At 39.0% G+C, this 22,609-nt stretch overlaps 1 protein-coding gene across 1 annotated transcript in view; it reads left to right on the forward strand.

The window, feature by feature from the left end:
• The window catches only part of LOC146003554 (striatin-like), a 44,610-nt gene that overhangs the window by 12,087 nt on the left and 9,914 nt on the right, over positions 1-22,609 (forward strand). Inside the window, exon 2 of the mRNA XM_083141850.1 lies at positions 16,439-16,669. Within this exon, the coding sequence (XP_082997976.1) occupies positions 16,439-16,669 (231 nt within the window). The remainder of the gene's footprint in view (positions 1-16,438; positions 16,670-22,609) is intronic.

The raw sequence follows: 22,609 nt of genomic DNA on the forward strand, positions 1-22,609 counted from the left end.
AAGAAAAACCAAGTTTCTTCAGAAGCTCTCGAAGCGTCGTTTGTTTGTAAGGGAAGTCTGATATTAGTTTCAGTTGCGTTAATAATTCACAGACACTTGGTGCGCGTCCTTTAGAAAAAAAAATGGTAAATCTCTCTCCTAACAAAATCGCAAACAAACTCGTCCACTTTATGAAATGTTTTATTTTTATTACCAGGCTTCTTTGGTGTAACTGGGCCTCTTTCTGTGATCTTTCGCACTGTTTTCCTGTCTAATTTCAAAATATTTGCTGTCTCCGATATTGGTCCTCTTCCTGAATTATTCCTGGAGACATATTCGTGCACACTGCATACAAATTCTTGAGCTTGTTTGTTCAGAATTTTCTTTCTTTTCCTCAGAACTCTGGAACTACTGCTGGAGGTCACTTTCGTCAGTTAAATTCTCCTGCGCAACAACGTTTGCTAAAGGAACCTGGTTTGCAACCCACGGTCTCCACATGCTAATAACAAAACCAAAATCTAATATAAAAACTAAAAGCACAACACTATAACAAAGCAACAACACAGCACCATAACACAACACAACACAACTAGTTAAGAAAATCAACCCCGCACGTGGTTATGTCACAAAAATAACGAGAGGCTCACGTACCCGCCTGCTCCGCCTTGCAACTACAAGAAATGTAAAGAAAGTGTGGCAACAACGTCTGAGTGCACGCGCTTGTTGGCTATTGTTTCCAGTGTTAAGTTTTATGAAAGGGTTGCCGATGGGGATATAATGAACGCGCGGACTTTATGGTGCAATTGTAGCGGTTTAACACGTTGGCATGTTATTATCTGCCGTTGCAGTTCCATACCAGTGTATACGGGTTTTGGGAGTGAAAAGTTAGAACGCCACCAGTGCATTAATGCAATGAAAAATAATATATATATATTTTTTATTTTGTTTGAAATCACTCAAATAAGGAATCGTATGAAGAAGTCTTCTTTGCAGCATTTTTGGTAATTTTACTTATGTGTTAGTTCATATTTTGCGAATTTTTAGTCCATATGTATGTAGCTACATACAAAGCCACTTGTTAGTACATATTAATCCTAGTCCTGGTATAATGCATGACGTTTAAAACTCAACGTTAGATAGACCTGAATTCTCTAATTATATTGTTGTAATGTAACAGCTGTGCATCGGCGCACTGCAGCGATTTTTCTATCTGCTCCATTAGCAACACTGCTTCTTTAGTTGTTTCGCGCATCGCACGGCAGAAATGTCTGCGCTGGACTCTAACAACATGCCAACGTGTTAAACGGCGACAATTGGACCACAACACTCCTCCTCAAGCAGTATTATTATTTCCTCTCTGTGATCGGCGAAAGTCGGTTGCCTTTGTTCTACATTTACAAAAGATGTCGGCTTTCACAACAATAACAAGTACATATACTGCCACTAGATTAGATTAGATTTTTTTTGTGCGAGCCATAGGCTGTACGCACTACATATTTTTGATTTTTCTACACTATTTTGTTACGTTTAGTTTTCGTTTAAGCTGTCTCTTACTTTGTCCCCTATATACACATTCTTCCCCTCCCTCGGAAGTTCTTCTTCCAGTCTTTCTCCTCACTTCTCTTTTCCTGCACTCTCACCAAAACACGCATACATTTTGCTTTACACACACTTACACTATGAAGATGGCTCGTCTGGAGCATGATCACTCATTTCGTTGCCTTCTCTAATAGCTTTCCCCCGCCGTTCTCTTACTTCCCCCAGGTATTTCCCCACTTGCTGCCCCGCTTCCTTTATCTTTATTCTGTCGTCTACCACTTCTATCATCTCCCTGCCTGTTAAGTTTTTCATCCATTTGTCCCTTAGGTCACGTGTAGAAGGGCAGTTCAGTAGGATATGCTTGTCCGTCTCCTCCCCCTCGCACAAAGGACATATCGTTTCCCCTGCTTCGTTTATCTTTCTTAGTTGTTTCCATCCCCCTAATCTGAACCATGCCAGCGCGCCTCTTTCATTTTTCTCCCACAACGTGGATATATTTCGCTTTCCCCCATTCTCTTACTCTTAGCTGTTCCCTGATTGAGGTCTTTGTTTGGCAGTCTGCTATTATTTATTGTCTCTCTATGTCGAGTAACCTGTCCCTGATTTGATTTTATGTTGAGATGCCCCCCCTTCCTCCCTCTTCCCATACCCAACCCATTCCGCTATTATATAAGAGATTTTTCACTTCCAGGCCCCAGCTGTAAACGTTATCCTCCCTTGTCTGTATTTCCAAACATTGTCCCCTCAGCGTAGTTTGGCCCTCTTGTGATAATCGCATCCAATATTTAACAACCCTCATCCGTGCTTGTATCGCGTCTCTGTTCAGGCCCAATTCCTTAAGAATCCCACAGTTGGCCGAGCCTCTGCTTACGCCCATTACTCTCTTATAAAATTCTGTTTGTATGCCAATTATTGTGTTGTCCCCCCTTAACCCCCACAGTTCTATTCCATAGTTTAATGTACCTAACACTATTGATGAATAGAGGTTTTGAATGACCAGGAAAAGCATTTGAGGTGCCTTATTTATTGTCCGTATGACTTGTTCTATTGCAAATTTTGTTTTAGTTTTTCTTGCCCTTATGTGGTGTGTCCAACTCCCTGTCATCGAGAGTGTTGCCCCCAGGTATGTGAAGTTTTTAACCCGCTCAACTAACTCTCCCCCGTATGTCCATGTCTCTTGTCTGTTAAATATGTAGCCATTTTTGAAAGCAATAATTTTTGTCTTTTTAATGTTTACCTTCATTTTATATTTGATGCACCCCTCATATATGCTATCTATGCCCCTTTGAAGACCCTCTATTGTCTCGGACAAGATGACTATGTCGTCTGCATACATAAGGACTGGTATCCTTTGCACACGATAAGCTGCGCGGCTTTTTCTTTTGCTACGAACCAGGGCTGGCGCTAGTCATTTTGCCTCCCTGGGCGGTGGTGGTAGATGCCGCTCCATTTCGAACACCCCCACCCCCCCGCCGCCATTACGCAGCAACGGGAAATTGAAAATCAATATATTCCTAAGTAAAACATCAAAATATAAAATAAATAATGAGACTTCTTATGCTATTTCAATACTATTAAGCGCAAAAGAATATCTCGCTCGACCACAGTTTTCAATAGGCTTATTTTTTTCTTCTCTTCAAATTTTGTCGCCCTGGCCGGTAGCACGGTTCGCCCTCCCCTTCCGCCGGCCCTGCTATGAACTTCGTCACCCATCAAAGCATGGCAATTTTAACACAGAAAACAATATGCATCGCATTAAGCAGCAAAAATTACAGCCTCCTCTTACTCCACCTAAATCCCATCTTTCGCAGCAAACGTCGCAAACTCTCTTGACTTCCCGCAAAATGTATGTCCGTATGTAATTTGACATGCAATTTTTTCAATGTCGGCACTCAGCGGCGGCTCGTGACTTTTCAAAGATGCGTGCTACAACTGATGACGTTTTTCATGTACATAATGCTCCCTACCCCCCCCCCCCCCCACACACACACACACATACGTGCCGGCTCTGTGGCCACGAACGTTAAGTGGTCGACTTTCGATCTCGCTATCGAAGTTCCGGGTTGGAGTCTCGGCCCGGGTATGGGTATTGTTTGTGAATGCCCCTTCATTAATTTCATTATTTCAAAGTATTACAAATAATACCCATACCCGGGCCGAGACTTCAACCCGGAACTTCGATGGCGAGATCGAGTGCCTTTAAATACAGTGCTGTTGTCAAGATGTTCTTTAACAGCATTGTCTAAACTATAGACAAAATCAAGGAGCCCTAAAAAATATCCCAGGTTTTGCGGAGGAATCTGTTTCATCGTGGCCGGCCACGCAGGGACAACCTAAAAGCTCCACAGACCTTGACGCAGTCTATAATTTTTAACAAGACGTGGCGATTTTTTCAAACTTGTTCATTATGCGATTCTAGATAAACGTGGCTTAACTGCGTTGCTATGTTGACAGTTCCGAGAGAGACAAAATTTAACTCATTATTCATGTGCTTTTTGCTTTCACTATGCTTTCTCATATATTCACTTAAATGTCCTAGATCTTTTACCCCTCCTTCAGACCACGAATCATTACTTCCAAAAAGTATGCAAGGAAAACAGAATAATGCATTTCCAATTTGACACCCACAAAGCCATGGTTCACTATATTACAGTTTTCTATTAAATCGCCTTTTATGCGTAGCGTTCTTACCTCCCTTTGCATTTTGCGATAGATCCAAATCTGGCAACGGCCGTCCTAGCGCTTTTATTTCCAACTTTTCTTCAAGTGTTCTTGAAGAGAAAGGTCGCTGCAACAAAGAATCCACCGAATTCATGGTACACTAACACACACACACACACACACACTTTCACTTCTAACAACAACAAAATGCTAATCCTTCACAACAATGACCACCACTTCAAGCGCCACGCGATTTTAACACAATGAACCGCGCGGAAAATTTTCGGATCTGGAAGCCGGGGAAAAATGACGTACTCTGTAAGTTTGTTTCTTGACTATTGAAGTGCTACATAAACACAAGGAAATATCTAGCATTTAAAAACAGGCAATTTAGATAAAATATAAAATTAGAATTTCCTAAACATAAATTACGTAGCAGAATCCACTTTCGGAAGCAAAAAAGGCACGGACTATAGTTTTAGAGTTGCAATCTTTACAACTTACCACCGAAATAGATTAAAGGCTAAGGGGTAGTGTCAATTTTTTTGGTTTCTTGTGATGTGAAATAAAATAATGTGACAATAATTTAAGGAGAGAAATAATTATCGAGGCAAGACGGGGAATGTTTCGTAACCCTGTTACTGATAATAGCACGTATCCAAGATGGGGCACAGGGGGCTCGACCCTCTCCCCAGAAAATTTTTCCGTTTACATTAGATAAAATTAGGTTTTTGGCTTCTTGAATAATGTGAAAATAATGTAAGGAGAGAAATAATTATCGAGGCAAGATGAAGCATGTTTTATAACGCTGTTATTGTTAATAGCACGTATCCAAGGTGGAGATGAGGTGGCTCGAGCCCCCCTCAGGAAATTTTTCAATTTACACTAGATAAAATTCGATTTTTGGCGTCTTGAATAATATGAAGATAATAAATTTATAAATCTGAGAGAAATAATTATCGAAACAAGACGGAGAGTGTTCTATAACCTTATTATTGTCAATAGCACGCATCCAAGGTGGGAATCAGGAGGTTTGAGCCCCACCTTCAGAATTTTTTTCTGTTTACACTAGATAAAATTAGGATTTTGGCTTCTTGAATAATGTGATGATAATTTGGGAGAAATAATTATCGAGACAAGACGGAGAATGTTCTATAATCCTGTTATTGTTAATAACACGTATCCAAGGTAGGGTTGAGGTGGCTCGAGGCCCCCCCCCAAGGATTTTTTTTATTTTACACTAGATAAAATTAGGTTTTTGGCTTTTTGAATAATGTGACGATGATTTAAGGAGATAGACAATTATCGAGGCAAGACGGAGAATGTTCTATAACCCTGTTGTTGATAATATTGCACGTACACTTCTCTTGCGCTTTCGGTGTTGTCGCAGCGCACTTGAGCACTATGTAGAAACTTGTCAGCATTTGGAAGCTGCACAACAAAGGTAGCGCCTAACGTAGGGCGATTCGTTGTAATTTCTAATCTCTGGAAGGTGGGAGAGGGTACGTTCTTGAATGAGAGAATGAGTCAACTACTGGCGATATTAACGAATCGTTTTATCTGCGAAACGTTCTAGAATATAATGAGGATATAAATACGCGGATTCAATTTTTCGGTTGATCTGTACAAAGAATTGGTTAATGAGATTTCAGAGGTAAGTGTGACAATTCATACAGTCGATTAGTGATCAGTCAGCGTCCTCTGGTTGCTTTATAAGATATAGTGATTCGAAAATGAAGACATTGACGACAGCAGATTCCGGGGCCTCAGTGTAGTGCTAGTTCGGTTCGAGGGCCGAAGAGATCAAGGTCTATCTCTCTCGCTCTCTCTCTCGCTCTCTCTCTCTCTCTCTCCCTCCCTCCCTCTCTCTCTCTCTAAAGTGAATATTTCAGCAGTACCGGATATTGGATTGGTTTATTAAAACAGAAATAAGCTGCATAGATAAACTGAAAATCAAAGTTTTGAGTGATGATTTAGTTTATCCAGAACTAAATTTCGTATACGCAGTCCGAGAATTTCATGGTATAAAAAAATACTTTGTTTAAGCCTACTGGGTTCGAAACACATTCAAACACTTAACTACCATAAAGAGTCAGCCGAAAATTTTATGAATGTCGAGAAGAGAAAGCAAGAAGATGTTGCATATGTAGACATTTTAAGCGGAAATTGCAGGCTCTACCAGGACCTGAATCAGGGCTCTACCAACTGAGCCACCTAGCCATCCTTGACTTCAACCGATTTTTCGTTAAAATGTCTACATAGTACATGTCCTGTGTATATTAAATCGTAAGATGTTGCCTGTATAATGAACAAGCACAGAAAATATAGGAGAGAGAAGAAAACTGAGGAGCATTCCCACCGGTTGAGAATATTTTTTTTCTGTGGTCAACAAGAGCTACTACTTCGAGGTGACAATGACTGGGTCCTAATATGGGAGATTTCACGCCGTGTCACCTGAAGATTAGGTTTGTGCGGCCTTTTGTGTCGCTACGGTGTGAAACGTTGCTGATGATTGGCGCATTCCAATCGACATGCATCGCGTGTCCCTTCGGTCTGAAACCTTTCTAAGTCTTGAAAATCCAAGTCACAAGAATGGAAAAATAGGGCCTTGTTAACGTTAGGTGTGAAGGCAGGCAGACGACAGCACCCTAAAGGAGCATATTCAAACCTGCAGGAAGAACGCATCTTACTTCAATCTCCAATACGATGATAAAAACTTCTGGTGAGTTCATTTTAAAAAATGTGTCCGAGATAAAGAGAGGCGTGCCCAGGATTTTCGGAAGGGAGAGGGGTTACGCATACTATTTTTGGTGGTCAGTCCTGATTTTGCCATTTTTTTCCTGTCTTTGACGTTCCTCTTTTCTTTTTTTAAAAAAGAAAAAGGAATACTGGGTCAAATGGGGTTATGACCTCACCAACCCTCCCTTGGGCACGTCGCTGGAGATAAATTAATAAGCATTTGATCATACTGGAAGACGAAACATTAGATGTGTTGGGAACGGAAGGATTTTCACTGTGCATTAATTGTTTCGTGATCCACCTGTATTCGAGAAGACTTCCTTTGTTTCGTGCCGATATATGACAAGACAGCAGAAGCTGTGAGAGGCATTTTTGAACACTTGTGAGTGCTAAGGCCTGAATCTGAACAATTTGGTGTGTTTCGGCTTTTATAAGAGCTGCAAACATGGGAGGACAAGACACTTTAGTGGTGTTCAGGCTCGAATCAGAGAGAAATATTCGAGAGCTGTCTGCGTCCAGTTCGCAGCTCACAATTTGAATCTCGCGTTCTCGAGTGGATTGTCCATCCCGTGCATGTGTAACAGCTACGTAAAAACACTCAAAGACACCATAGACGATTTTATGCCTGATGAGAAGAAATGAACAAACACACATACTGAGATGGTTCCGGCACACAATGTTAACGCATAGAAACAGAGGAGTCGAGTGGTAAAAAAATGTTCCGATTTCACGTTCTGATTAAAATGACAGCCTTACAGTGGCGACGATTTAAGGGATAGTTGCTCCCCATTTTTTATTTTCTTGCCTCAACATTATGGCCTCTTAATGTTAAGCCTTGTCTACCAAGAGAAAGTAAACTTTGCTTGCAACGCCCTCCGCACCCCCCCCCCTCCCCCGTTTTGGAAGCCAATTGCCACCACTGGCCTTGAACATACAATTGTGAGGTTCTTACATCCCTTAAAAAAATGGTGTTGAGCCCCCCCCCCGAAAGGAATTCCTGGATACGTGCCTGTACGCAACGGCAAATGTATGTGTGTTGTACTCTACGGAAGCGAAAGCATCGATAAACTACTCAAATAGCGAAAGCCAAGCGTGTAGTTGCTGCACCTTCCACCACCCTGCAACTGCACCTATGTCGCAGATTCGGACGATAACGGTAGATGGATTCCGCAGGGGGAACATGCATCCTATCTATCCATCCTACCCATAGGCGTGCGCAGACCCTCTGATTAGTGGGGGGCAAAAGCCTTGATAAAAGTTCTGTCGGGGAAAAAAACCTCACTTTATCTTATTGTTTAAGTTTTCTTGCATTTTCTTTATGGGTATAATATCGTTTAATAATGGCGATAAGATTCCTCTACACTACATTTCTAGGTGAAAGTATTATAATGTAGGAACATGGACGTCTGGAAGGGGGGCAAGGATGCCCCCCTTACAAATAGAATATCAACCTGAAAGTATATATTTCAGACCTATAATTTGACATCAGTCATAGTAATTTACACTAATGCGATAATTTCAAATTCAAGTGGTGTTTTTTGAGGGGCAACACTATTATCGGTATAATATGCCCCATGGAAAAATATCTTGCTTGTCCCTCCGTTAAAAAAATCGGCGGACGTCCATGATTAGGGGGGGGCAATTCCCCCGTGCGCACGCCTATGATCCTACCTGTGTCTGTTAAGGACTGCACTTGACGTGGCTTCACCGGGGCTTGTATTTATGCAAAGAGAACAAGCTTAACCTAACTACGAAAGCATTGTCAGAACACGAAGGGCCAGACTTGACCAAAAAGCAGGCCCGTAGCTAGGTAGGGGCCAGGGGGCTGAGCCCCCCCTGGCACAGGTCAGCCCCCTTGACATTAGGTAAAACTATTTTGTGTAATTTGTTTGCAGTGAAAAGTGGAAATGTAGACAACAGATATTATTTTCCTCACAACTTAGATGAAGGATAAATTCAGGGAGCGTGAACAGCAGCTATTACATTTGTTCATCTTATTTATAAGAAGAAGTCTTAAGTAGCGGCAAGTATTTAGGAGATTTCTCTTCTCTAGACTTCAGAAAGTTTCTTCACAGGGGAGCTTCTTTATCTGTACCTTCGTTGTCCCTGTTGCAACCTCCCATTTATACAGAAATCTGTGACTTTGATGTCATTATGCAAATTCCCTCGGCATCTGCGTCAAAGGTTAACAGCTCCCAAGTTTTGCGAACGAAGGGGAGTTCTATTGTTTCGGCCGAGACCCTATGATTGAATATTGTCCATCTTTTTCTGTGTAATATAAATATCTGTATCATGAAACATGGGCGTCCGGAAGAGGGGGCCGTGGCCCTCTCCTGGAAAATGATAGTCGACCAAAAATATGTATTTCATTCATATAATTTCATTTTAGCCACAATAATATGTGTTATTTATTGCATGAACACCTTAAATTCAAATTTAAGCATTGTTTTTAGGGAACAACACTATTTTGGGGGAAAATTTGCCTTCGTTTGCCACCCCCCCCCCGGAAAAAAAACGTTCCTTGCCCCACCCTGGAAAAAATCCTGCGGACGTCCATGTCATCAAACGTAGTATGGAATATGTAGCAAGGGATGATTTCAGTAGCAGCCAATTGACACTTAAAGTGATATTTTAAATGATATAGAAAAATGTAGTATATGCGTGATATTTCTAAACTTTATGTATCTTAATGACCCCCCACACACCTAATTTACCTTCATTTAACATTGTTAAACTTTTGAAAAATGAACTTGATTTACAAAGCCCCCGTGTGATAACCCGTGAGCCCCCCCTGGAGATCAATTCTGGTTACGGGCCTGCCAAAAAGGTGTCTGGTTTCAGAAGTGCAATCACGAATTTTTGATTGGTTCGGATCCCACTTTAAACTGTAGGTCCATTCCTGATTAGCCTTACTGTGCATAAAGTGGACTTAAAACACCAAATCAATCAATCAAACCAAGCCGGGATTTGAACCCGGGACCAACGTTGTTGTTATTATTATTATTATTATTATTAGTAGTAGTAGTAGTAGTATCAAAGACCTTATTACCCTCGTAAATATGCAAAAGGGGGTAGAAGTTGGTGCTAAAGCATTCGTGTTCGAACAAACTATTTGAATTATTTTTTCAACTCGTTAAATTTCACATTAATAATGGAAAACAAGTACATAAACTATTTTTGAGAAGAGAGAAAATGCTTGATAAATGCATTCCAAACATAATTCATTTTTACATTAGCATGTAACGGGTGTCCCACTAGCTTTCGAACCCGAAAAAAAACGTTATAATTTCATGCACGATATATGTTTCACACATATGCAACATGGAGCGATTTGGACACTAAATTCTGTACGTATTCAAGGATTCTTTAATACATATTATATGCAACATATATTATTTAAATACATTACACAACCAATTCATCCATCTCACAATAAACCAACAGCAAAAATTACATAAATTGAGAACTAAAAGTGGTAAACGTTGTAAGTGCCAAAAGCGAAAGTGTTAGTGTTGGGAAATCGCATCGTTCCGCACATCAACCCGTAAGAACGTGCACACTTAGTGACCTCTTTAGACGCCCTTTGAACTACTTAGAGGGCTACCAGCCACATTTCACGTTTACCACATTATAAAGCCTGGCACATTTCACAGTTTAACGTGGAAAACGGTGATTTAATTATTGTGGCACTTACAGCGTTTACCAATTTTAGTCTTCAATTGTCTCTGAAATGTGCACGCTCCCTTTCCTCAAAACAATTGTTCATGCGGAGAAATCAATTAACACAAATCTTACTTCTGTCTGGAAATTTGCAATGCATTACAGAGAACAATAATAAATTGCGAGCGAAACGATCAAGAAAATTTTTGGATCCAATTTTTTCCCAGGCTGAAATCAATATTGTTTAATAGGGCGCAAATAATTTCACGGGACGCTAATGCATTCTCTCTTTTACGACTTTTGTGCCTCCCCGATGGTGTAGTGGTAACATCGTCGCCTTGTGATCAAGGGGTCACAGGTTCGATACCCGGTGGAGGCACACGACACAGTGGTTCGGATCCCACTTTAAACTGTAGGTCCTGCCCGGATTAGCCTTTCTGTGAGTAAAGTGGACTTAAAACCACAAATAAATAAATAAATTTTACAACTTATTTCATTTAGATCGTTCGGCGCCCAGGGCCGACTCCAGCCGACCTCTAGCTACGGTTGTGAACTCGATAAGACCAAGAAAAGAAGGTATTGCGAAGCGATGTGAGCAAGAAAATTTTACGAATAGTGTTTATATTTGCATAAAATTTGAAGTTGCGGGCGGTAATTGCTCCCTGCAGGTACACTTGGCAGTCAATGTTTCCCCCCTTGCCCCCCTACAACTCATTTCCGTCCAAGGTTGGGGGGGGGGGGGAATGTAATGTTAAAATATCGATAAAATCCGTTTCTCGTAAAATTCTTCTCTAGCGCCAATCTGGTTATTAGAATTGTGTAATTATTACTTATTGTTAAGCACAAGCGCGCGTTCGCAGTATCGACGTTTAGCACTAATAAAATTTAAAATTTGGCAACTAGTATTTCTTAATGACTCCTGATTGAGACCTTGTTTTAGCGATACAAGCCCTAGAAAAAAAATATGTTATCCTGTGTGTTCGCAGCCATATATTGTAATTTGTAAATTTACCCTTGCTATTGATATGTATTTCTTCTGTCAGAAAACGTACTAAATACGGAAAGGGGATCATGACAGCAAGAGGGGTGGCAACTCGGGCGCTCACCCGAGGCCCCGCGCTCGTATCTTATTTTGACGTACTTTAACATATCCAAAATTACTGAAATCATAAACCAAGTAGCTACTACATAAAGATACTGTTCCAAATATTTGTATCAAAAGTACTTAACATATATTGTTTATTTACTTATAGAATGAAATATGATATGAAAATATTATTTTATGGAAACAATGCAAATTCATTAGTGTCAAAATTCAATGAATAGTATAGAAAACAATTATTTTATTGGATATGATTAAATATTGCTACTTTTTAGTTAAAGTAACAATATGATATTGAACATTCCCGGTTTTGCAATTAAATATATACTAGGGGTACATGAGCAATGGCGGTCCCTCCATGGAACAGAGGGAACAGGCTGTTCCCTCCTACTTATCGCGCTTTTCAGCTATTTAAATTATTTATATTAACATAATAAGAACACTTCTTTATCCCGAAATCAACGTTTCCAAAATAACGCTGAAGAAAATATTTCACCGTGGCTGGACGTTTGTTTATACCCCCGAAATTGGTCTATCGTGTCTCATCTCGAAAACAAGACGAGGCAGGAATTCGTTTCGGAAAATTCCATTTGAGAAATTCAAAATGAAAGGAGGTCAGTCATATGCTCTTCCGATGCAGGTTTATATCTTCGAATCGACGCGATCACTTGTTTACAAAACATGTACCCCTCTTACACGAAGGGAATTCGTCTGCAGCGTGATTTTCTAAAAGTCAACTTTAACTCATTCCATCGTTCCACACACATTTTGAATAATTTTCATCTCCTTAAAAAGATTTCCAAACATACAGATCAATGAACTAACTAGTAGCAAGCACAATGTAATATATGTAGAATAAGTCTACAACGGTTTGAATTCCTATGGTATGGAAAATAATGCTTACAACTTATATTTTTTTGTATTGAGCAATTAGAAAAAACTAGGTTCTTTTAAAAGTAGCATCTTGTATCTGAGGGGGGGGGGGCACAACGAGTACAACTAGAATCTTCGATTTAGGGGGTACAGTACACCCTTCAAAAATTTAGGTGGTACAATGTACCCCTGTACCCCCCGTTCCTGCGCCACTGTTCTTATGGGTTTGATTCTATGTTAAGAAGGATTACGTCAGCCCTTGTGCTTGTACGTGTGGTACTCTATGTTGTTTGTGTACTTTATGCAATTTGTGTTAAACTAAAAAAAATTGCAGTACAAAATTACATTAGAAATAATGTAACTAAACATTTGGCGTTAAGGAAATATCATTTACAAGAAAGAAGAAACTGCACTATATAAAATTGTATATTTATATTCATCATTCTTCCATTAAAGAAAATATTCAATTTAGATTTTTGTTGTTTCATTGATACCTTTTCCACCCGACGAACTGTGTCTTGCATGACTACCGTGACTACCTCCCTATGTAGGCTACTATATTACACTTTTTTTTACTACTTTTCACAAACACTGATATGGGTATATTAAACTAACTAAAATTAGTAACAATGACACTGAACGATCTTAGAATGTGTTTTAACACGTTACATTTTAGGAATTTAAATATGTAGGCTTCATTTTAAATTTACATATCATCAGACAATATATCATTTAGTAAACGCAAGTAATGTCTAGTGAGTTACAAAAGTTCGAATATCTGGTAAAGCATTTCTATTACTTTCCTTTGCGAAATATAGAAGAAAAAGCAACAGCCATGGTGAAAATGCGAAAATATCAACACAATATCCAAACACTTACAAGGATCAATGCAACATGTGTTAACTTGAGGTACAGAGGAAAAAGCAACTAAATTAGCTACAGGTTTTCTTCCGTATGTGCCTCCCCTACGCTCTATTCATTCCTACTTTTACCGACTTTGTGCACAAAGAAATACCAGTTATTTTAATCAGTAAATAAGGTTTTAAACCTTCCATGGAAAATCATTCAATGAAAAAGAACCCCTGCTATGTGTTTTCTACCCGCTGGCTGCGACATTTGCTCACCAGATGACGTAATGCGAAAGTCGTCCGCCGGATGAGCCAACCTACTACTCTTAGAACCATGGTGAGATCCATGATGCGTTGGGGGTAGGTGACGTAAACAAACGTCCAGCCACGGTGAAAGATTTTCTTCAGCGTTATTTTGGAAACGTTGATTTCGGGATAAAGAAGTGTTCTTATTATGTTAATATAAATAATTTAAATAGCTGAAAAGCGCGATAAGTAGGAGGGAACAGCCTGTTCCCTCTGTTCCATGGAGGGACCGCCATTGCTCATGTACCCCTAGTATATATTTAATTGCAAAACCGGGAATGTTCAATATCATATTGTTACTTTAACTAAAAAGTAGCAATAAATTCCTTGCTTCATCGCAGTGTACCGACGATATTACGAACATTCTTCCCGGTACTGATTTCGCATTCCCTTGTGAACTCTTAAGTGATGCTGAGTCGACATCCACATCATTAAATAATGTTCAAGAAGTGCTTTGTGAATCACCTAGAAGTGATAAATGTGTTGGAATGTCTATAAACTTACTTTTGAACAAAAACATAGAATCAGTGGAGTGGAATTTAGCAACATGTATTCTCGCGTCTCATCATCATCCTGGGTGAGTTCCCATAGGTAAAGGTAATGTAAATTTCCCCATGCATATAGCACCGTGTAATGAAAGCACGTGTAGTAGTGTGGTGGGGCCCCACACTTCTCAATCTTGACCAGTTTGCAGGTGGTGTGATCAGCACCATGCTCCAGCAGCGTTTATCCCCCCAGGGTTGCTCTTAGATACCCATTGATATGAGGCTGGGTGCGAGGACAATTCCGGGGTCTCCGGCGAGGTTGTCAGACTAGACTACCGCAGCTCCTTGGATGAGTTTCATATTTTGATTATATCAATTAATTTAATATATTTCACTGTTTTTATTGATTATCATAAATATTTTTATGAAAGCAATAGAACAAAATTGAATATTTTTGTACTGAATGGCCCTTGTAACTTCATATTCAATTGAAAAAGTGAGAATAACAGTTCAATTTATTTTCAATAATTTCCCCCCAAAATCTCGCTATATTTGAAGTAATACAAGAAGTACCTAGGGGAAATTGTCCCTCTCCCCCTTAAAATCCGCCAGGTTTAGCGAATTCTTGCTAAAGTTTGCAACTATGTAGCACAAACATTTTCAATTCTCCCTACACATGCCTGGTATATGCTGCACTCTGGTGCCGAATGTAAGAAGTATTGCCGCTTGCATCAGTGTTCGCACAGTGAAGTGAACATCTTCGGGGTATAGTGGCCAACAGCCCCTTAGCTGTCAGCTCTATGCAACACGCATAGCAATTATGTTCTGCGCCCTCCGTGGAACACCATGGGAGTCAGTGTTACCAACTATCTAGAAAAGTTATCAGACGTGAAAGAAGTCGTGTCAGAGTAAATTGTGTGGATATACTCGTACATCAAACATAGTATTTTTTCGAATAAATATACGTATTTCTGTGTGAATTTAATATGTACGTAATTTAAGACATATACATGAGTGTTCACGTGCTCATGCGAACATTATTAGGCGACGCGCCTGCACTCCTCGTCCATGTTTTCACGCTAGAATTTCAACATTTGAATATTATGACTTCTTTCCAGATATCTCACGGGGAGCAAGTGCCCCCCCTCCCCACTGCGGGCGCCCTTGCTGGGAGGTTGTGCAGAAAATTGAGACACACTGAAGAAAAAGAATCGAGGTGATAAGTGGTAAAACTTTTTGACATTAGGGAAAAGTGAAAACCTGCCGGGAACAGGCCCATAGCCAGAATTTTATTTTGGGAGGGGCTCATCCCTTATCAGCAACCATGCCCTGTGGGAGGTCAGGGTTTGATTCCCGGGGTGGATGATTTGAGATGGGAGGTGTTCCAGTAATGTCCATGTATGGCAGGCTCTGGAGTTCACCCAGCCTCATCAAAAAGTACTCTGGGGGGGGGTAAGGTGGCCAGAGCATGATGCTGATCAAATCACCACGACAAATGGCTGGGATTTTGAATGTGTTGTGCTATATCCCCCACCCCCAAGTGCCTTCATTGTTAATAAAGTAATGAAGCATGTTGATAATTCATTTCGTTTTCTAAAAAACAAGTGTGAAATCTTAGGTTGATATTATGTTATTTAGGGGTCACCCAAAGTTACCAAAAAATCATTTGAAATTTCTGTCCAAATGAAAACAAAAGAAAAATTGGAACAATTTTTTCTGTATCGAAAATCAAATTTTAGGCCAAAAAAAGTGGGTCCCATTTAAAATTTATTTTAAACTGAAATTTTCAACTAAAAATGTGAATATCTGTAATTCTCTTTTTTAAAGAAAAATTGAAAACTCGGACTTTTTTTGTAGGGGGGAGGGTCAGTTGGATTTTGGTTGGAAATGAGATCAGCAAAAATGCACCAACTTATTTTAAGTGGCATCTCTTGTATCTAGTTGGCAATCTCTTTGGTTTTATTCACAAAAAAGTGTCGACCGGTATGAAGATGGATATCATGGCACAGATGAAGAAAGAGGATAAAAAGATGGAATGAACTAAGCTAGCCCATAAAGGTGGAAAGTACTGTGTGGTTTTTAACACATAGCTGAAATTGAAAAGAAGAAAAAAAATACATGTGTACAATTATTTAGATGTTTGTAAATTCCATTGTCAAGTTTGCTTCTTGTTTTCTCAAAAAATCTTCCCATGTTACAAATACAAAAACTCCTGAATATATGACAACTGTAAATTTCCATTCTAGATCTGGAACCCTGATCTAACTCTTTCAGGAGAATTCCAAGCCCATTACAATACAGTCTATCATCTAGCGGCTGATGGAGAAACTCTGTACACGTGCTCTAATGATGGGACCCTCAGATCCTGGCTGATAAACACAGGAATAGCAAAAGGCATCCTTCTTAATTATGAAGATGAAATCTGGAGGCTCTTTGTATCTGGAGGAAAGCTTTATGCTGGAGACGTGAAAGGAATTGTAAGTGACATAGTTATTAAAACTTAATAATTAATTGATTTGATTTGAATCAATAACATTAGATTAGATTCATTTCCTTGAATTACTTGTGGTACTGGACCTGTGAATCAAACATTACAATGGAGATCATATCTTAGTCCAATCTGATACTATTTATAATGCAAGAATGTACACTCCTCACAAAAAGTTTCAAATGTTGTTACATTAGACAATAGGTGATAGACACGGCCTTGGAATGCAAGAACACATGGTATCTGTCTGATGGATATTCTCGACTTTTCGCCGACATATGCCACTGTGCCTATCACCTCTTGCCTAATATTATAATATTCCAAATTTGTTGTGCTTAATACAGGGTGGCGCGGAGCCGACTGACACATTTGATATGCTCATAGATGATAAAAGAAAGGAAGGAGAATATGGAAAACCGTATGTAATTGTACATTGAAGTATTCAATTTTATTACTAACAACTTACAAGTTCATTTTTTGAAAATTGCATCAGACAGGTGGCCTCCTTTGGCATGAATGCATTGTTGCAGATGTCTCTGGAAGTTATCTCTGTAGTTCCTCATCAATAGCCGTTACTTCCTCAACAATGGCTTCTTTCAGTTGTTGAAGAGTCGTAATATGCCTTCTGAACACACGGTCTTTCAAGAATCCCCAGAGAGTGCTGGCGTGCCGAGCATTGTGGACTACGTTCACTCTCTGCAAGTTCTCGGATGTATGCACTGTTGTTGGAGCTCCATGTTTCACATCAAATACACTGCCAGTTTCTTCAAATTTCTTCACCAAAGCCAATATGATATTCCGAGACTGTACGTTACCATGTCGGCTAACAATGAATTGTTTTCTGAACAATCACAGCACTTTAACCACTGACTTCATTCGTAATAACTACGAACACAGAAAACGCGATGTTCAACGCTCCAACGGTCCTTTATGACTGTTGCTGTCTTCATATGAAATGGCATCCTATCCTCTTCTCATTTGCTCCGCAATCCACTTCAAACTATCGCGTATGCGTAATATATTCAACTTTCAAATGTGTCAGTCGGCTCCGCGCCACCCTGTATAACAATATTCCAAACTTTTTGTGAGGAGTGTATTATTCACAAGCAAAATTCAGGTTAAAAATTATCATAGATTGAGAGGATGTTTATTCTCCTCACATGCATTATGTGGTTTTAATCCATAAGGTTTCTGATGAGGTTAGTCAATCGTAATAATGTGGTTAGGAGTCGGGTGTTCTGATGGAGGTTCATCTGAATGCTGCAGAATTAATGTATATTAATAATTGTATAAATGAAAGAACTTTTCGCATTTACCGTATTTGCCTGCATATAAGATGCTATTTTTTCCTTTAAAAATAGGTCTAAAAAACAGGGTGCATCTTATAAGCCGATACTTAGTTTTTGATTACCTTCATTGTTTGGAAATGTCCTCTGTTCTGAATTACACGATTTCTTTCTTACTTCCTTGCTGTATGTGAGAGTATTCCAGTCATGTAGAGTTCATGTGCATACATTGTGAACAATGATTACAGCTGTGTTCGATTTTTAAGTGTTGTACGAGGACTCAGATTCTGATTTAGAAAAGGTTTCAAGTTTCAAGTGACTTAATTTAGATCTGGAGATGAATGTCTGGGTTTTGACAAAGATGATTAAAATGTATTCTTTCCTAGTTAGATTACATAACTTATTTGTTGCAAGTAGACCTTTATAGTGCTTTATTTGAAATACTGTAAATTAATTATAATATTCAGTGTTAAAACTTTTTCTTAAAAAATACAACCTTTGTCACAAAAGTTCCAGAACTGATTTTTTAATTCTTTACCTGTAATATTCAAACATAAGAAATGGGTGTTATTCAGTCACCTGTGATGTGTTCTGAATAGACATGGCCTTGGAGGTGTTTCCATGTAAACTCACTAGGGCAGGACTGTTGGGCTTGTTGGTGTATTTAGTTGGAAGTTACACAAGTGTCATAATAGGTGTGGATTCTGAGCAGAGAGTTAACATTAAGTTCTGTGTTAAGCTATGGAAAACCCCTAGTGAAACATGGAATATAATGCAGGAAGTATATGGTGATGAGGCATTATCGAGAAGCCGTGTCTTGGAATGGCACAAAAGGTTTCTGGAGGTCAGAGATTCAGTGCAAGATGATTGCAAAGTGACGAAGACAATGTTGATCGCATTTTTTGATGGTAAAGGTTTGGTGTACCACGAATATCTGCCTGAAGAACAAACGATAAACCAAAACATTTATGTTGACATCCAGTGTTTCTTTCAGGCACCTTTCCGGGGGTACAGAGCACCCCTGGAGGGAATCTACCACCCCCTGGACAAAATTGTTCAAAAAAACCAAAGTATAAAACTTTTCTGCTACCGTTGTTTTCCTAGCATCAGACTGCATTACTTTGTGTGGTGAATATTTTTGCCTTTATATTTACCTCTGTAAATAACAATGCCCACACTTGTCCAATTTTACAGAAGATGCAGAATAAAACTGGCAACTGCACTAGCCTTATCTCCTCTCTCCTATCTCGAATGTGCAGTAGTGCTTTCCACACCAAAAGCACCGACTCGTTGTCATCAAAGCAGACACGGTATTTTCTTTGTTTGGTTTGGTTTGATTTGGTGTCTTAAGTCCACTTTATGTGCAGTAAGGCTAATCGGGACTGAACCTACAGTTTAAAGTGGGATCCGAACCACTTATGCCTCCACCGGGTATCGAACCTGGGACCCCTTGATTACAAGGCAATGACGCTAAGGTATTTTCTTTGTAATTGATACACAACAGTATATTTGTAAACGATAAAAAAAAATCGATTGTTGAGTCAAAGGTGGACTGACTGAAAAGTGTTGAGTTAAAAAAAAATCTTTATGCGATTGTTAGAATCTAGCCACTGCATTGCTTTTTTGTACCTTAGAGAATGTAAATGTTACAGACAAGTGGTTGTCTACAAAAGACAAGACACATTTGAGCTGCATTGCAGTTGTAGCAGTGGGATATTACTGTTCTTTGCTGCACGACAAAAGAAAAATGAAGACAACCAAAGACTCTTATTTTAGTGTTTCAGCGGCAGGACCTAGCAAGAAATTGAGGGAAGTTATAGGCGTGTCTCCTTCAACACAGTCTACTGTAGGATCTTCCAGTTCCAACCTGCATCCTTCGAAATCATCAGGTGCAAAAGAAGATCATCACTACAACAAACAGTGGGAAGGAAAGTACAGTTGGCTGGAGTATAGTGAAGAAAAAGGAGGCGCGTTTTGTAAACTATGCCAAAATTTCATGAAGAATGACGCAAAAATTCTGGAAAGGACAGGTGGTGTGTTCATAACTGCTCCTTTCACATCTTTCAGAAAAGCTTTTGGAAAAAATGGGAAATTAGAGAAACATGAATACTCTTCAGCTCATACTGTACGTGTAAAAATGGAAAACCTCAAAAGGGAGGCTATGAAGAAACCCGTCTATGCTCAAGTTGTTCAACAGAATGAAAGTGAAAGAGTGTTAAACAGAAAATGTTTGAAAATATTTTTCAGGGACTTGTATTGTTTGGAGAAGGAAGAAGTAGCTTTCACTATTAAATATGAAAGCGTTATTGAAAGTATTCTGGATCAAATGAGTGATGAATTTAAGGTGTGGAGAGAAGCTCTGAGTGATAGATCGAATTACAGCAGCAAGGACACATCATGTGAATTGCTGGTGTGTTTGGGCGATGTATTGAGGAAGGAACTGAAGAAAACATTGAAAAACACGAAGTTCTCCATTTTGGCAGATGAAAGTGTCTCTTGGAGAAATGAAACGGAGTTAAGTATAATGTTCAGAGTTGTTGAGGATAAGGTCCCCATGGAAACTTTTTGTCAATAGTCAAAATTCATGATCGAAGGGCAGAAACTATTGCAAATACTATTGACGAAGAGCTTGCTGCTCTTGATTTAACATACGATGATATTATTGCTTGCGGCTTTGATGGTGCCTCAAATATGGTGTGAGAAAGAAGCTTTCAGAAAAGGCTCACAAAAATATTCTGTATATGCACTGTAGAGGCATATTTTGTCTCTTGCAGTGACTTCCTGCAGGAATAAAAGCCAAAAGGTAAAAAATATTTTTTCATGTTTTGAAAGCTGTTTAGCAAGTCGCCTAAAAAGGAAAATATTTTGCACGATATTCAGGCAATAATCAATGACCCAGTTATCAAGATTCCAGAATGTATTGAAGTCAGATGGTTGTCACACTACAGAATAGTCAACGCTGTCTCCAGAAGCTTGAAAGTCAATTTTAATGGCTTGTGAGCATATCCATAATGAAGGGGCGGATCTTGCATCACTGGCAGGAGGCATTTTGCTGGATATCAGAAATGAAAGTTTCATTATTACCTGTAATGTGATGAATGAAATCCTCAGTGCACTTTCTATCCTCAGATGCTTTGCAAAAGAAGGATTTGAGTCTGAACAAAGTCATCCCTCTAATTACTTCAATCAAATTGCATTTGCAGGATATTGCAAATCAGTGAAAATATCAACAGTGATCTGCAAAAAAAGTATTCAGACCGAACTGAAGAATATCAGATCTGAAGTGCACCTGGTTGCTGATGAAGATGCTAGGAAAACTTTCTGTGGGATGAAGGAATACGCGGAAAGTGTAATTGAAGAAATGGAAAACAGGTTCAATGATCAATCTATTGATACCATGAGATTCGCAAGTCAATTTGAAACCTTCCAGTCAGTAGTAGACTTGCAAGACACCGAAGTCAAAAGGTTTTGTGCTAATTTTCCCATGCGTAAGGTTGAAGGCATTCTTGCTGACCTCAAGTTCTACAAATTTTTTGTCAAGTTGATGCTTGATAATGGAATATATACAGAAGCTGACAATCCATTGTTGAAAATCTTAGAAGCTGACGTGGGATATTGCGAGTTGAAAAACTCTGTGAAGTCCTTCAAACCATTCCCGTAACAACAGCCGGCGTAGAAAGGTCTTTCAGTGCTATGAATAGGATACTAACTAGGACAAGAAGTAGAATGCTACCAGGAACTTTAAAGCATTGCATTATAATAAGCATTGAGGGACCTAAGATTCCAACTGATGATTTTCTGGAGAAAACAGTAGATTAAATGTCACGAAAAAAGCTCGCAGGATAAGTTTGCTGTAAATTCTTCATGCCATCTTAAGCTTTGCATGATGTGTTCTATTGAGTTTAATAATTGTAATATCTGGTTCACCATGGTGGGATGATAAAATTTAAAAATAGGTGATGTTTTTTAATTTACGATTTACTATTGTAATGCGAATTGCACAAGATGATATTTGTAAATGTTAGACAACAGACTAATAAAAAGAAACAGAGACAAATAAAAAGAAAAATACTGTCTTTCCACATTGAATTACTAAGTATACTTAGGTCACCGCATCCTACTTCATTTTTGGTACTCTAAGTCATTTCCCACCTGTAATGCTCAGTGTCAAGTTCACTGACGAACCACGAACGACCACTGGTAATTTTCAATGTTAAACACAAATATGTTGTACGTATTTCGCAGATGAGATTCACAACACCCTCCTGGTTCTCTGGAATGTCCCCCGGAGCAAATTTTCTGAAAGAAACACTGTTGACATCCTGAAACATTTGCATTAACACATTCGGGTCTGGCCTCATAATACAGCATTTTTACCTCTGGTCTGCAGTTTTTGGTTGTTTTTCAAAAATTCATAGAAAAAATATTTTTAATTTGTTTTTATTTGCCACATATTTCTTAAATCTACAAGACTTCCTCTTTTCAATGAACAAAAATTTGTTAAATTTTCTTTTCATTTTCAGACATTTTTTAATATTTTTTTCAGCAATGTTTTGTGAAGAAAAAAAAAGTACAACATTGTAACAAATGTTAATATAGAGATATTTTAAGTTCCTAATCTGGAAATTTCAATAATTAACTAC

Source organism: Lepisma saccharinum, chromosome 20 (genome assembly GCF_977018435.1).
Source record: "Lepisma saccharinum chromosome 20, izLepSacc3.1, whole genome shotgun sequence".
Classification (NCBI taxonomy): domain Eukaryota; kingdom Metazoa; phylum Arthropoda; class Insecta; order Zygentoma; family Lepismatidae; genus Lepisma; species Lepisma saccharinum.